Source organism: Podarcis vaucheri, assembly GCF_965113315.1.
Source record: "Podarcis vaucheri genome assembly, chromosome: W".
NCBI lineage: Eukaryota > Metazoa > Chordata > Lepidosauria > Squamata > Lacertidae > Podarcis > Podarcis vaucheri.
Genome location: NC_138757.1, coordinates 18,574,946 through 18,592,422, shown reverse-complemented (window position 1 = coordinate 18,592,422; position 17,477 = coordinate 18,574,946). Strand labels below are relative to the sequence as shown.

The following is a 17,477-nucleotide window of genomic DNA, read 5'->3' as shown; positions in this document are numbered from 1 at the left end:
TATAGTCCAAATTATAATTATAAATTTTTCGGAGGTCCCCACGATCTGGATCTCTGAAGCATGATGTCAGGGAAGAGTTAGAAGTTTCCAGTTTCTCAGAGAGAGAAAGCAAGATCCCCAAGCCAAACGGAGGACATAGATGATGCCTTCCTGGAACAGATGGCCAAGCATGCAAAAGGAAGGGAGATAGTAGTAATGGGGGACTTCAATTACCCGGATATTTGTTGGACGTCAAACTCAGCCAAGAGCATAAGGTCAAACAGATTCCTCACTGGCCTTGCAGACAACTTCATTGTCCAGAAAGTGGGAGAAGCAACAAGAGGAACAGCCATTTTAGACCTGGTCCTAACCAATGTTGATGACCTGGTTAGTGGGGTAGATGTGGAAGGATCATTAGGCGCGAGTGATCATGCTCTTCTGAAGTTTACTATACAGCGGACAGTAGCAGCCAAGCATACTAGGACTCAATTTCTTGACTTTAAGAAAGCCGACTTCATAAAACTTAGGGAAGTGCTGGGTGAGATCCCATGGACAGCAATACTAAAAGGAAAGGGAGTTCATGATGGCTGGGAGTTTGTTAAGACGGAGATAGTAAAAGCACAACGTCAGGCAATACCAATGAGACGAAAACATGGAAGGTGCCTAAAGAAACCAGGGTGGCTATCTAAAGAACTTTTAACTGAATTAAGATTAAAAAAGGATGTGTACAAAAAATGGAAAAGGGGGGAAACCACCAAAGAGGAATTCAAACAAATAGCCAGCACGTGTAGACACAAAGTCAGAAAAGCTAAAGCACAGAATGAACTCAGGCTTGCTAGAGAGGTTAAAAGCAACAAAAAAGGCTTTTATGGGTATGTTCGTAGCAAAAGGAAGAACAAAGAAACAGTGGGGTCACTCAGAGGAGAAGATGGTGAAATGCAAACAGGGGACACAGAAAGGGCTGAACTCCTCAATGCCTTCTTTGCCTCAGTCTTCTCCGATAAAGAAGACAATGCCCGACCTGAAGAATTTGAAGCAAATGATTCAGCAAAGGAAACACAGCCCAGAATAACTAAGGAGATAGTACAAGAATATTTGGCTAGATTAGATGTATTCAAGTCTCCAGGGCCAGATGAACTGCATCCAAGAGTATTAAAAGAACTGGCAGATGTGATCTCAGAACCACTGGCAGTCATCTTTGAGAATTCCTGGAGAACAGGCGAAGTCCCGGCAGACTGGAGGAGGGCAAATGTTGTTCCTATTTTCAAAAAGGGGAAAAGAGAGGACCCAAATAATTACCGCCCAGTCAGTCTGACATCAATAGCAGGGAAGATTCTGGAGCAGATCATTAAGCAAACAGTCTGTGAGCACCTAGAAAGGAATGCTGTGATCACCAATAGTCAGCATGGATTTCTGAAAAATAAGTCATGTCAGACTAACCTGATCTCGTTTTTTGACAGAATTACAAGCCTGGTAGATGAAGGGAACGCAGTGGATGTAGCCTACCTTGATTTCAGCAAAGCATTTGACAAGGTGCCCCATGATATTCTTGTAAAGAAGCTGGTAAAATGCGGTCTTGACTATGCTACCACTCAGTGGATTTGTAACTGGCTGACTGACCGAACCCAAAGGGTGCTCATCAATGGTTCCTCTTCATCCTGGAGAAGAGTGACTAGTGGGGTGCCACAGGGTTCTGTCTTGGGCCCGGTCTTATTCAACATCTTTATCAACGACTTGGATGATGGACTCAAGGGCATCCTGATCAAATTTGCAGATGACACCAAACTGGGAGGGGTGGCTAACACCCCAGAGGACAGGATCACACTTCAAAACGACCTTGACAGATTAGAGAACTGGGCAAAAACAAACAAGATGAATTTTAACAGGGAGAAATGTAAAGTATTGCACTTGGGCAAAAAAAAATGAGAGGCACAAATACAAGATGGGTGACACCTGGCTTGAGAGCAGTACATGTGAAAAGGATCTAGGAGTCTTGGTTGACCACAAACTTGACATGAGCCAACAGTGTGACGCGGCAGCTAAAAAAGCCAATGCAATTCTGGGCTGCATCAATAGGAGTATAGCATCTAGATCAAGGGAAGTAATAGTGCCACTGTATTCTGCTCTGGTCAGACCACACCTGGAGTACTGTGTCCAGTTCTGGGCACCACAATTCAAGAAGGACACTGACAAACTGGAACGTGTCCAGAAGAGGGCAACCAAAATGGTCAAAGGCCTGGAAACGATGCCTTATGAGGAACGGCTAAGGGAGCTGGGTATGTTTAGCCTGGAGAAGAGGAGGTTAAGGGGTGATATGATAGCCATGTTCAAATATATAAAAGGATGTCACATAGAGGAGGGAGAAAGGTTGTTTTCTACTGCTCCAGAGAAGCGGACACGGAGCAATGGATCCAAACTACAAGAAAGAAGATTCCACCTAAACATTCGGAAGAACTTCCTGACAGTAAGAGCTGTTCGACAGTGGAATTTGCTGCCAAGGAGTGTGGTGGAGTCTCCTACTTTGGAGGTCTTTAAGCAGAGGCTTGACAACCATATGTCAGGAGTGCTCTGATGGTGTTTCCTGCTTGGCAGGGGGTTGGACTCGATGGCCCTTGTGGTCTCTTCCAACTCTATGATTCTATGATTCTATGATTCCCCAAGGGGGGAAGGAGAGCAGTGAATCTAATAGAAGAGAGCAAGAGGAACAAGAGGGAGGGACTGGCTGTTCCCAGGAAAGGCAAGGGTTCAGTTCTAGCTCAGATTGGGAGGAGGGGAGATACAAGCCAGCTCTAGCCAGGAGGTTAGAAAAAAGAGCGGGAAAGCGAAGGGAAGGGCACCTTTGCCATTTTGAGAGTGGCTGGTCACGGAGAAGCAGAGCTCAGAAGGTATCTGAAAGAAGTGACTCTGAGGAATAATAGTTAAGAACCGTTTATAAGATTGTTTTGTTAATACGCAATAAAAAGTTATAAAATAACAAGCGTTTGTGTGGTGATCTGAAGAGGACAACGACCAATCCTGACACATATCTCCACATCTCAGTCCTGCCTCTCCTTCTTGTTTCCATATTTTCCACATTTCCATTTTGACGCTTTATAATTCTTCGTCCCCGAGTCCATGATTCTCAATCATGTCAAACATAATAAACTTTCATCCGTCGAATACAGCTTTGTTAGTATACATTTTTCCAACAGTCTTTTTATCAGCGCAGCTTCCTCTGACTCCATTCCAATCCGGGAAATTGTCCAAATCTGTTATCTGAAGTTTAATGGCGCGGCAACTCATTAATTGTCCAAATCTTCCTTTTGACCTTTATTGAACCAGTACCTTCCAAGTTAAACTGTTAGGCAAAACTGTTTGCAATATTACAATGAAACTGTATTCCACAAATATCACGTCATTTGGAGACTGAAACTCTCCCCCCTCTGGGCCCTAAAGGGGGGCGCTGCTAGACACCACTTAGCCTTCTCTCTCGCTCATAATGCACTGTATATTGTTCCAAGTTGTTATCTCAAATCATTGCAAAATCAGTCAGCGCATAACGCCTACTCGCCTCAAAGAAAGGGAGGAATATATTTTTTCATGCTGCTTCATATTAGCGAGAGCCATCTTGCCTCCTCTTCCATCTTTATCAAGTCTTTCAAGTCTTATGTAAGGCTGCACAATTAAATGCCTAATTGTAAACAGAAATCCATCGGTCCTCTTTTTTAAAAATATTAAGTTCTTAATGAGGCTTGGCATTGAAAACCAATTGTAGATGTTAAGTAGAGAAGAAGAAAAAAATACCAAACACCTCCGTTATCTAAACACCATGATGAGAATCTTTTTGAAGTCTGAGCTTAAACCCCCAGGGACTGTACTTCAGGATTTTTTAACAAATTAAATCGGATTGTTTCGATTTAAATCATAAAACGCTTTTGGAGGAAAATCTTTCTAAAGATTTTCTGTTTAAGTTACATCAAAGGCCATCGGGAAATAAGAATTTGTTTTAAGTTTTTCATATGTGAAGAGACTCAGCCTGTTTTTTTAAAAAAAAATGTTTAACCACATCAGTTAACCAACATGGATACATATGCTGTCATGTTATTGTTTTAGTTAAATAAATGGTTTAAATTGTTATGAAGATGATTCTTTTTCTCCTTCCAATCAAGTACAGCAGAAAAGTTGTTCAAATAGAAACAGTTCACTTATTAAACCTCGCCGTCATTTCATCATAATCGGTCTATGTATTTCTTTTTTGATAGGACTGTCAAAACTACTCTGAAAATTTATGATTCCAAAACCGAAACCTTCATCTGGTTGTAAATATTAAAAATTATACCAGCAGGAATGCCTTTCTGTTGTTGTTGTTGTTGTTGTTTTTAATTAAATCAAGCCTGACTAGTGATTTAAATTGTGATTTATATCGTGATTTAAATCGATTTGATTTAAATCAAATCCGCCCTGGTCTGAAGTTTGCAAACAAACCAACCAACCTAAGAGCTTCTTAAAGAGGCAAGCGCTACAAAAAGGCCACATAAAGCAAGATTTATCACACAATTAAGGACCCAGGAGGCTTTTTTTTTTACTTCCCAGAGCGGTCGGTCTTAATGACATTTTTTAACATCACAGCATTAACATCTTACGACTACAGTAAGGAATATTTGGGGCACACAGTAGTACCATGGGTTCTCAAACTCCAAAAACCCGGAAGAAAGTGTTCTGGTGTCCGGACGTTTTTCGGAAGCCGGACATCCGACACGGCTGTCGGCAATTGTTTCCAGGGTGCCTGCACGAATCGAAAGCCGTGCCTCAGTTTTCAAACATTCTGGAAGTCAGGCAGACTTCCGGAACGAATTAAATTTGGCGCTTTTGTTTTTGCTATTTTGCGTTTCTGTTTTTGAGGCTTTTTTTGTTAACTTGTTTTTGTGACTGTGTGGAGCCCAGTTCAGCTACTGATTGATGGATTGCATGACAGATGGATGGATGGATTGACTGTGTGACGGCGGAAAGAGATAAAAGCCCCCCATCCAAACAGTGACTTTAGCTACTGATGGACGGACAGATGGATGGATTGTGTGACTGCGGAAATGGATAGAAGCCCCCGAGCCAAACAATGACTTTAGCTACGGATGGATGGTGTGACTGCAGAAATAGATTGAAGCCCCCCATCCCTATCATCAGTGAAGGCAATATATATATTTTTTAATTATCATCTACAATACTGTCTTATTTATTTTATAGTACAGTACATTGATGATTGCTTTCATTTTAGGGATCAATGGTCTCGTTAGAGTGTAAAATTGATGTTAAATGGCTGTTTCAGGGGTTGTTTTTCCAAGCCTGGAACTGATTAATCCGTTTTGCATTCCTTTCTATGGGAAAGCGTGCCTCGGTTTGGGAACGCTTTGGTTTCGGAACTAACTTCTGGAAGGGATGAAGTTTGAGAACCAAGGGACCACTGTATGATCAACATTTTTCACTGTGACTTCCTTTACCTGGATTGGGGCCGGCCGGAGAGCAAACAGCTCGTTGCGGGCTCCTTTGGTGTAGCCATTCATGTTAATGAGGATATGGATGCCGTCTTGGTGAATGCGGTCGGCCGCCTTGCCATTGCACGGGACCTGAAACGCAAACATTAGAAGCACGTTTAGGGAAGTTTTTAACAACTGATGTTTTAATGTCTTTTTAATCTCTTTTTTTTAAAGAAGATATTTATTAAGGGTTAAGTTATAGCAAAAAAAGTGGGGGGGGGGACATACAAAATAAAAACAGTTAAAAACACATTAATTTTCCATAACATAGCTTCCTTACACTTATTTCCCTGGACCTCCTCATACCTCCCTTCTTTGTATTCCAGTTCAATTTGTTAGTTCAGCAAATCCTTACCATTAAACTTTTACCCATTTGTAAAACCCTTTTCCCCCCATAACTCTTAAAGCATTACAGCTGGAAACCACTTAGTTTCTTTCCAACATCCTTCTAACATTCATTAATTTTACAATATTTCTGTAAATAGCCTTTAAATTTCTTCCAGTCTTCTTTCACCGACTCCTCCCTGATCTCGGATTCTGCCAGTCATTTCTGCCAATTCCATGTAGTCAATCACCTTCATCTGCCATTCTTCCAGGGTGGGTAGTTCTTGTGTCTTCCAGTACTTTGCAATGAGTATTCTTGCTGCTGTTGTTGCATACATAAAGAAAGTTCTATCCTTCTTTGACACCAATTGGCCGACAATGCCCAGGAGAAAGGCCTCTGGTTTCTTCAGGAAGGTATATTTAAATACCTTTTTCAATTCATTATATATCATTTCCCAGAAAGCCTTAATCCTTGGGCACGTCCACCAAAGGTGAAAGAATGTACCTTCAGTTTCTTTACATTTCCAACATTTATTATCGGGCAAATGATAGATTTTTGCAAGCTTGACTGGGGTCATGTACCACCTGTATATCATTTTCATAATATTCTCTCTTAAGGCATTACATGCCGTAAACTTCATACCTGTGGTCCATAACTGTTCCCAGTCAGCAAACATAATATTGTGTCCAACATCCTGTGCCCATTTAATCATAACAGATTTCACCGTTTCGTCCTGAGTATTCCATTTCAACAGCAAATTATACATTCTTGACAAGTTCTTAGTTTTGGGTTCTAACAGTTCCGTTTCTAATTTTGACTTTTCCACCTGGAAGCCAATTTTCTTATCCAAATTATATGTCTCCATTATCTGATAATAATGAAGCCAATCTCTCACTTTGTTTTTTAATTATTCAAAACTCTGCAATTTCAGTTTGTCTCCTTCTTGTTCCAAAATTTCACTGTATGTCGGCCATTTGGCCTCCATATTGAGCCTTTTCAAAGCTTTCGCTTCCATTGGTGACAGCCACCTTGGGGTTTTATTTTCCAACAAGTCTTTATATCTTATCCAGACATTAAACAGTGCTTTCCTAACAATATGATTTTTAAATGCTTTATGAGCTTTGACCTTATCATACCATAAGTATGCATGCCATCCAAATTATTATTAAAACCTTCTAAATTATTATTAAAACCTTCTAAATCCAGAATGTCTGTGTTTTCAAGAAGTAGCCATTCTTTCAACCAGCAAAAGGCTGCTGATTCATAGTAAAGTTTAAGGTCTGGCAGGGCAAATCCACCCCTTTCCTTTGCATCTGTTAGTATCTTAAATTTTATTCTGGGCTTCTTGCCCTGCCAGACAAATCTAGAAATATCTCTCTGCCACTTCTTAAAACAATCCATCTTGTCCACGATTTGCAGTGTCTGAAATAAACACAACATTCTCGGCAGTACATTCATTTTTATCACAGCAATTCGGGCCAAGAGTGAAAGCTTCAAATTTGACCAAATTTCTAAATCTTTTTTCACTTCCGTGCAACATTTTTCATAATTATCTTTAAATAAGTTCCCATTTTTGGCTGTCATATTAATCCCCAGGTATTTCACTTTCTTTACCACAGTCAATCCTGTCTCATTCTGAAACCTATCTCTTTCAGTCAGTGTTAAATTTTTCTCTAAAACCTTAGTTTTTAACTTATTCAGTTTAAAGCCTGCCACTTGACCAAATTCTTGAATTAATTCTAAAACCCTTTTAGTACTAGATTCTGGCTCCTGTAACGTCAGTACTAAGTCATCTGCAAATGCTCTCAATTTGTACTGTTTAGCTGTATACCTTTAACCAACCGGTCCCTTCTAATCATGTTTAGCAGAACCTCCAGGACCAATGTCTTTTTTAATCTCTTGTTGGAAGCCACCCAGAGTGGCTGGGGAAACCCAGCCAGATGGGCGGGGTATAAGTAATAAATTTATTACTACTACTACTACTACTTGTCAGGGAACTGCCATCAGCTCAGAGGCGAGAGATGGAAGGGCAGTTGTGTTATAGGGAGCCTCCAAAAATCTTGCGAAGCAGTTCCTCTTCCGGGGAGGAGGAAAGCCCACCTCCAGTAGAGAAGAGGTGCAGGGACCAGGGGATGCTAGGGAGAGCCTAAACATTGAGCCTGAGCAAACCGGAGAGGCGGGAAGTACGCCCTTGCCAGCGGCCATTCTGCACAGTAGGCTTCAGTGTAGGGAGGGGCGGAAAAGGCTGGGGGTGACGTGACTTTTATGCTGGGGGAGGTACAAAGACCGACTGAAGGGAAGCTTTGCTTCTGCACATGACTGTGGCATGATGGGAAGCCTTGCTTCTGCACATGACTGTGGCATGATGGGAAGTTTTGCTTCTAAGCTTTTCTTCTGCACATGCTGCACAAACCGTTCTAATACTAAGACATTCCCTCATTGAGTTCATGAAAACATTATACTCTGACCTGTTCTTAATGCATAGTTGACCACATCTATCGGAATGTAATTGTTTAAGTCTTGCTATATCAATCACTAGTTATAATTTAATTAGGAGGTTTTCATGCCTGTCTAGTTCTGTGCTCCCTTTCCCAGCCTTTAATCTATTGGTGATTAATGCCTATATGTAACCTTTGCTTTGTACTTGTGTTAACCAATCAGCAATAAGCACATACGTGGCAATTGCTGTAATATTCAATAAAAGGGACTCCCCGAGACTTGCTCAGGAGATGCCTCCCAGATGACACTTGCTACTCGTCTGTCGTTTATTCCAACCCAACATCTGGTGACCCCGATGTGATTGCCAGATCCCTTACGCAGCCGGCCCCTGTACTTCACTCGACTGGAAAAGTCTCAGCGCGCTACTTCGTGAGTATGGGGGGGGGGGATTGACAAAATTCCAAAAGGAGCATGCCAAGGAGCTGCTCCATCTCGTTAGACAGCGGGTGCTCATATTTCTTTAAAAGAAATTGAACAATTGTTATGTGCGATTGCTTGCCAATGCCCCGGTACCCTGAGGCAGGCTCCTTGGGGATAGAGGCTTGGCAAAAGATCGGGAAAACCCTCTTCGCAGAACCGAGGGCTCAGATTCATTGTCTGCTCACTTGGCAGAAATGTGCAGATGCCATTGCTAAATTAGGACCTCAGGCATCTCCGTCGGCCCCTGCCCTTCTAGCCATTGCAGACAATCCCCCACCTTACCCAAAGCTTTTGCCTCCTTCGCAACCCTGTCAACCCCTCCCTACGCCTCAACCCACATCCTCCCCCCATCCCTCCTTCGCCTGCCACAGCCCCTGCGTGCTCTCCTACAGGAGCTGTGCACGCCGCGCTTTCTCTGGCTAGGCAGAAAGGGCTCCTGTCCTTAGAGGAAAAGACTGAATGGGCTGGTGAAATGCCATCTGCTTTCCCTATCACCTATACAAACCCAGGAACTGCTCAACAGCAGGTGATGTACGAGGCACTTCCTTATTCTGTTCTGAGAGAATTAAGGAAAGCCATTACTGATTCTGGCCTAAAATCCTCTTATGTGATAGGGATGCTGGAGGGGATAGCGAATGGCTACACTATGCTACCCCAAGATTGGAAAGATTTGATGCGAATGCTTTTATCCCTGGCTCAATATGTAGTTTTTGAAAGTGAATTTAAACATAGCGCATCAGCCCTGGCTGATCCACAGCATTCAGCCAGTCAACTTTATGGCGCTGGTCAGGATGATAATATAACAGTCCAGGCGACGTTGACACCTTTACATTTCAGTCGCACCGTGACCTGTGTACAACGCGCCTTTCGGACATCCGGGGTGGCGCCACCGGCAATGGCGGACTCCCTCTGAACTGGAGGGACTGGCTCCGCGGTAAACAGGGTCTTCTCCGCTACGGCGAAGCGGGGACCCTTTAAAAATCACAGGCGGATGAAGCCTGTGACCATGGGACTCAGCGGGCACCTTTAGCGCCCCCCCCAATCCGCTAAGGAACCCACCAACGGGCTCCGAAGTGAGGAGGGGGAAGTGGCGCGGTGCTGTGAGTCAATCGCTATTTCCGTGGAGCGAAGCCGTACAGCTGTTGCCGGAGAGCGCTGCCTTTTTTCCTGGGACAATTTGGACTCTAAAAATAAGCACCCATGAGCACTTATTATTTGAACAATTGGATATTAAACAAAGATTTTGTGAGAAGGACAGAATCGGACTTTAAAAAAATCTATCGAATTGGGTATGGAGCGGGAAGGGCTAAACAGGAAGTCACCCTTCCGTTCTTTTGTAAACAGAATAAAGCAAAGGCAATTTATACTAGAGCTCAGGAAATTGTCTTTAAAAGATTGGATTTCAACATTTTAAATTGTGAAGCTTTTTTTTTGGACTGTTTGAAGTGACTTTAAAGGGAAGTAACTTTCCTCCGTCCTGATCCTGGAGCGGGGTGTCAGGACTGACGTGAAAGTTCACCAAGACAATTGCTTTTTGATAGATAGCTAAAAGAAGAGAAACTTTGCGATTCCACTGTTCCCTTTCGCATTTTAAAGGAAGATATGTGGACAAAGTATCTAAAGCATTTTAAAAAAAGGAAACTCCGTAGCAAGAATAAACAGAAGTCTTCCCCCTAGGGGGAGCTTGTGAAACTGTAACTAACTCCAGGGAACTGACAGCTGCTACAGAATAATCGTGGGAAAGTATTTGACCTTGTAGGACAATGTATCCAGAAGCCTTGGTGTGTGCCTTTTACAAAACAAATGCTCTACTGGAAGAATTACACGAAAAGGTGAACTGGATGGTCATTTCGACTAGAAATCTTAAACAGGCAGTGGAATGTTTTGACCAGACAGCAGGAAAATATGTGGAGCATACTCAGGATTCAAACCAGGAGTGTGTTTTGACAGAACAGGAGTTTGTGGCATTTAATCAGGAGTGTGTTTTGACAGAACAGACCCAACAGGAGTATGATCTTTTGGATTGGACAAATGAATTTGGAAAAAGCCAGATTTGGAAAGGAAAAGTTTGGTGTGGTTTGGAAATGGGGGGCTGGATTGACCCCCCTATGTTGGGATGTCTGGACTCTTCAAATATGGTAATGGGCTGCAAAATGTTTGGGACTGTCGGGGCTCTCAACTTTGGAGGGCCCTTGAAATATGCTTTTAATTACCACATGGAATGCAGCGATAAACACGGAAAAGGGTCTGATCTGTCGAGAAGAGTTAAAAACATTGCTAAGTTGGAGCTACCACGAGCAAGAGATATTGTTAAGCTGGAGTTACCACGAGCAGGAGATAAGGGAAATTACAACTACAAATATGAAGAAGAGCCGCGGAAGGGCCATGGAAGTGACTTGAGGGCCTCGGACATAAGGTTACCGGGCTAGACTGATGGGAATAAGGACTGACAAATCCCGGAACCAGGAGGAAGGGGCGTTGGATAAAGATTGGACTTGTTTATACCTTTCTTTTTTCCCCCTTTATCATTATCAGAATGTTTTATAAAGTTGATGAATGATAGAAAAATGTTGGAAGAAATCACCTGGCTTTAGCAAAGATGCTCAAAGAATTATGAAAGAATATTATGATTATAAGAAGCTGGCAAGGTTAAGACTTAAGCTTTAAATTTTTAAGGTTTATCTTATTATAGAAAAGATAGGATTAAAATAGTCTAGGGTAATGTAATGATAGAATTTTATGAAACGTGGAAAGGAAAGGATTTGCTGGGATAATTAACAACTAGGATACAAAGGAAGGGAGGAGGAGGAGGTCTAAGAAAGAAGGTAATGACAGTTAAGGGTCTGAAAATAATGAACTTGTTTTTAAATGTTTTTTTTTCTTTTTAAAGTTTGGGATTTTTGCAATTTTGTTTTTTTATTTGGAATTTTCTTCTTTCTTCTTTACACGGTGGGAAGGGGATTCTTTGTATTTTCTTTTGTTGCTATTTTCTGTTTTCTCTTTTTGTAACATTTTGAAAATTTTAATAAATATTAAAAAAAAAAATACAACGCGCCTTTCGGAAAGTCCCTGTCTCAGGGCAACCGCTGAGCTCCTTTGTTAATATTAAGCAACAGCATTCGGAGCCCTACCATCACTTTATAGATAGTTCGAAAGAATCAGTCACTAGGCAGATTGATAACACTACAGCTCAAAATGAATTGATGAAAAAATTGGCTTTTGAAAATGCAAACACCGATTGCAAAAAGGCTTTGCAGTCAATCATACATTGCCCTAAATATGACCTGGCCGATATGATTCAAGCCTGTGCAGATGTTGGCAGCCAGAGCCATGCGATGTCTTTGCTTGCCGGCGCAATCCAGGCTAGCAATAAGCCTACGGGCAATTGCTTCAATTGCAAAGGCCCAGGCCATTTTGCTAAACAATGCAGAGCCCCTGGCGGGGGAGAAAACAGGAATGGTGATGCCAATAGGGCTAAACCTTCCAAAAAATGCCCGAAATGCGGGAAAGGCTATCATTGGGCAAATCAGTGCAGGAGTTCGGGAAACTCCATGGCAGCCCAACTCTCGGGCCAGGACAAATAGAGAGCCCTCCGCCTTTCGTTTCCACTGCTGAAAATTTTCCAAAAAATATGCCCTCTGATTTTACCATTGATTTGATCAATCAAGAGGCCAAAGACACTGTTTTACCTGGTGAAATTGTGCTTATGCCCACCCAATTGGCGGGCCCACTACCACCTAAGGTCGCAGGCTTAATTTTACCCAAATTCTCTGCGGCCAAAGAAGGAATCCTGGTTATTCCAGGAGTCCTAGATCCTGACTATGTGGGCACAATAATGGTTCAACTTTGGAGCCATATGCCCATGCAGTTAAAAAAGGGTGAGTCCTGGGCGCATTTGGTGGTGCTCCCTTCTCACCCTACTGCTTCTATTATGGATAGTAATTTGCACGAGCTCTCTCCTTTCCCTCCACAGCTGTTAGCTGTAATCCAGAGGATTGGTGAACAGAAACTTCTTCGTAAGTATAAAATCAATGGTAAAGTTCTAGAAGGCTTGATTGACACGGGCGCAGACATTTCTGTAATTTCCAGTAGTTGCTGGGACCCCACGTGGCCCCTTGAGTCTGCATCTGCAGTTTGGGGTGTGGGTGGAGCTCAAACCTCTTCCAAAAGCGTACAGTGGCTGCCTGTTTCTCTGCCTGATAGCTCTGAAACCATTGCATACATCCAACCCTGTGTGTTAAAAATCCACCTCAATCTGTGGGGCAGAGACTTATTACAACAATTACAAGCTACCATTCAATTTAATGAGTAAGCTTGCACTTCCCCGCAAGCGGGGAAATCGTAATGGACCAGTGACGTGGGGCCAAATAAAATCACTCTCATTTCAAGCTGAACAGCTTAGAAAGGAAAAGCAGCTAGAAGCAACCCCTGATAATTTGCTTCTGTGTCTCATTTCCTGCCTTAATATAAATTCCATGATAGTGCTCATTTTCAGCGTTTTGTTTTTGCCCCTCTCTGCTTCCGCTCCTAATAGCGGTGGTTCCAGTATGGTGTAGTGGTTAAGAGCGGTAGTCTCGTTATCTGGGGAACCGGGTTCGCGTCTCCGCTCCTCCACATGCAGCTGCTGGGTGACCTTGGGCCAGTCACACTTCTTTGAAGTCTCTCAGCCCCACTCACCTCACAGAGTGTTTGTTGTGGGGGAGGAAGGGAAAGGAGAATGTTAGCCGCTTTGAGACTCCTTAAAGGGAGTGAAAGGCGGGATATCAAATCCAAACTCTTCTTCTTCTTCTTCTTCTTCCTTCTGCCTCACCCAGCAGGTATCCATTGGTGAAATCCTTGGCTCTTGCCTTATCCCTGTTTGCCATGACCCTCTTGATATGCAAAATGATACCTGGTTTTATTCATCCCTACCCCAAAATGATTCTCTCCGCACCCTTGGTTATTCCGGTTACCAGAACTGGGGTAACCAAGTGCGCTGACGCCCACCGTTGGCCATTGATTTGTTGACCACATACATGGCTTCCTTTAATGTCACTTGCGCCCGTATGGTCAATTGCACAAAAACCAACTGTGTGAAATTGGGCAAGGATAATTTTAATTGCTCTAATTATGTAAATATTTCCTATGTATATAAATATACAGAGCTGCCTGAAGGCTGGTTCTGGTCGTGTCCAGGCTATACATTCAATTATATTCCAGCAAACATTAGCAATGGCACACCTTGTTGTTTAAGCCGTTTGTCCATCATATTACCCAAAAAGCATCATCTGTCCCGCTCTAAGATATTGCCGCTCTATAGAATTGACTAATGATTGTGATGATTCTGTTTCTCTTCCCAGTAGATCTGAATATATTTCTTTAGCTGTTTCTCTCTTAGGAGTCCCTGGATTGGCTGTACGGAATAGTAGGAATATTAATTCTTTAGCCTGCTCCGCAGCAAAGGCTTTAAATTTTACTTCACAAGCTCTTCACCTTTTGAATAAAGAACAGAGTGAACTCCAACATGGACTTTTGCAAAATTGTGCTGCTATAGATCATTTACTGATGCTTCATCATTATGGCTGTGAACAAGTGGATGACGTGTTGTTTTAATATTACTGATAATTCTAAAGCCACTCAAAAGCAAATCTCTCATTTGCAAAATCTTACACACCACATCAAACAGGACGTTGGATTATCTGTCCTCTGGGATTCATTCACCCAGTGGCTCACCGGTTGGTTGCCAAACCTGAATTGGTTTCGTAATCTCTTTCAATATGCCATTGTCATAATATGTATATTAATTTTGCTATGTTGCTTCATCCAATGCATTCCTGGTCTCATACGCCTTTGGTTTCAGTGTTTTTCTCCTCCTCAGCCACCCAACAAAATCATTGCTGCCTACTTTGCGAAATGGCAGCACCAACAGTAAACATTAGGGGAGATGTGGACGGACTTATTTCGGGCATGCGCTGGCAAACCACGTATCCCGAAGTATTTTTGTCCCACTCACCTTTAAATCAAAAACGAAAGGGGGAGATGAAGGGAAGCTTTGCTTCTGCACATGACAGTGGCATGATGGGAAGTTTTGCTTCTAAGCTTTTCTTCTGCACATGCTGCACAAACCGTTCTACTACTAAGACATTCCCTCATCATCCCAGAATGTTCAGTTCACATTAAGTTCATGAAAACATTATACTCTGACCTGTTCTTAATGCATAGTTGACCACATCTATCGGAATGTAATTGTTTAAGTCTTGCTATATCAATCACTAGTTATAATTTAATTAGGAGGTTTTCATGCCTGTCTAGTTCTGTGCTCCCTTTCCCAGCCTTTAATCTATTGGTGATTAATGCCTATATGTAACCTTTGCTTTGTACTTGTGTTAACCAATCAGCAATAAGCACATACGTGGCAATTGCTGTAATATTCAATAAAAGGGACTCCCCAAGACTTGCTCGGGAGATGCCTCCCAGATGACACTTGCTACTCGTCTGTCGTTTATTCCAACCCAACAACCGACCACTCCCAGATTCTGATAGCGATTGAGCCAGACATGAACTTACGACGCTCTTCACTGTAAATAGTTTGCACCAAGAATAAAGTCTGGAAAAGACAGGTCGGAGTCTTGCCTGTTTACTCTCGAGCAACCACACCAGCATCTGACACTACTACTACATCTGCTAAGGCATCTTTCAGGTTGACTCGACAACCCGGCGACGATGTCACAGCCCTCGAATTGTCCTTCTGAGCTTCTTTCCCTCATACAGTGCACTTGCCGTTGCTTTTGCAAAATCCTGCACTGCAGGAAAGTGCGACGTTTTGGTCAGATTGCCATAGCTCAGGAGACGTGCTCCGTGACAAAACTGGGCAGGGTATCTGAAGAACTACTCTGCACCCATGACTTGAGAGCATCCAGGAATCATATGAAATGTAGTTTAGGGTTAGGGGTTTAGGGGAAAGGGCTAGGGCAAAGGCTAAGGGCTAGGGCTGGAGCTAGGGCTAGGGTAAGAATTACTGTTAGACTTAGGGTTTTGAGGTTTAGGGTTTACAGCTAGGGCAAAGGCAAGGGCTAGAGTGAGAGTTGGGGTTCGGGTTAAGGCCAGGCACGTCCAAAGTCCATCTTCAATCCTAAAAAAAGCTCAAGAACTTTGGCCAGCCCTCACGCATGTTCACGTCATCAAATCTGGCCCTCTTTGGAAAAAGTTTGGACACCGATTAGTGATTTAAATCATGATTTAAATCTATTTGATTTAAATCAAATCTACCCTGTTATATATATATTACCAAGCAAGAACTTCAACCAGCCACTGGAAAGCTCCTGAGAAGCGGCAAAGTGACCACCACCACCCCACATCACCCCATGTTGCACGACCCTTCAGCCATGAGTTCAGACATGAGTTTCCAAGCTCTGCCCCAAAATCTGATTTATAGATTATTGATCGCTAGCCTGGATGGTTTGCCTCACTAGCTAGTGCAGTCGAAATATATTAATTATCCAGTAGCACCTTAGAGAACAACTAAATTTGTTCTTGGTATAAGCTTTCGTGTGCATGCACACTTCTTCAGATACCTGAAGAATCTGCTAGTGCCGATTATTCATTATTTAGCCCCCTCTTCCGATACCGCACATTCCTCCTAACAACGTCTAGCATCCAAGAACAGAAAGTACACAACATTAGCGCTTCTTCCTTCTGCCAGATTATGCATTAAAAGCCTGTTCTCGGCCATCAAAGAGCTTTAGCATGAGGGAAGTAAACAGAGGCAGGAAGAGATGACCGTATCTCTGAGTTTTATTTTGATTTTAAATGTGATTAGAATTGTATTTTAAACCAATTGTTTGATTTTGTGTTTTAATGTATTTGATAACTGATGTTAGCCGCCTTGAGCCCGGTCTCGGCAGGGGAGGGCAGGGTATAAATAAAATTTTATTATTATTATTATTATTTTTTAAGATCGCTAAACTCCTCGAAATGACAAGTATCTTCTGGAAAAGGTTGCCCGGGCAAGAGCGTTATTTAGGATATATAGGGGGGAAAGAGCTCTCACCTGAGATAAGTCAATAAAGTGATTTGCTTCAGCCATCACCTTGACCCGGAAGTTTGTGCCGTCGTCAGAGCTGAGGGCATAGCAGAAGACCTGGGAAAGAGAGGAGATGCTTAGAACTGAGGCTGACCAGTCACTGAATGAATGAATTAATCTTTCTTTGTGTTGGCAATTGCAATAAAACAATACGATATACAAAGAATGGAAATTAAAAGTCCATTGTATAAAATACATTTGAGGGTCATTTGAGCAGGGAGCACGCGAGAAGCGGCAAAACACGGGGGGGGGGGGGGACATCGGACAAAGCCCATCTTTCCCAAACGCTGCAGGAAAATGCCAGAATTTACGAAGCGCATAAACCATCACAGCTTTCCTCCAAGATGAAGCAATCGCTGACAGAGAATTGTAGAACTGGGGAGTTGGAAAGGGCAATGAGGCTCATCTAGTATGACCCCCTGCAATGCGGGAATCTTTTGCCCAAGAGCTTCCCTCTTGTGGCTTATCCCCACAACAGCTACTGACTTTGGATTTTAATAATAATAATTATTTCATATTTGTACCCCACCCTCCCTGGCCGGAGCCAGGCTCAGGACAGCTAACATGATAAAACTAATACAGTATACAAAGAACATAGAAACAGGCAATCAATTAATTAAAATACATCTTAAAACAGTCAAGCAGTCTAATCCAGGCATCCCCAACCTGCAGCTCTCCAGAT

General features: G+C 42.6%; 1 protein-coding gene and 1 long non-coding RNA gene across 3 annotated transcripts in view; one reads left to right on the top strand and one right to left on the bottom strand.

Moving 5' to 3' along the window:
- The window catches only part of LOC309523338, an 892,159-nt gene that overhangs the window by 533,164 nt on the left and 341,518 nt on the right, over positions 1-17,477 (top strand). The gene's annotated exons all lie outside the window — the stretch shown is intronic.
- The window catches only part of LOC309523294 (UDP-N-acetylglucosamine--peptide N-acetylglucosaminyltransferase 110 kDa subunit-like), a 116,594-nt gene that overhangs the window by 25,957 nt on the left and 73,160 nt on the right, over positions 1-17,477 (bottom strand). For both annotated transcript variants that reach the window (XM_082207071.1, XM_082207070.1), the window contains exons 14-15: positions 16,763-16,852; positions 5,454-5,579 (exon numbers count right to left, since the gene is read on the bottom strand). In XM_082207071.1, the coding sequence (XP_082063197.1) occupies positions 5,454-5,579; positions 16,763-16,852 (216 nt within the window). The remainder of the gene's footprint in view (positions 1-5,453; positions 5,580-16,762; positions 16,853-17,477) is intronic.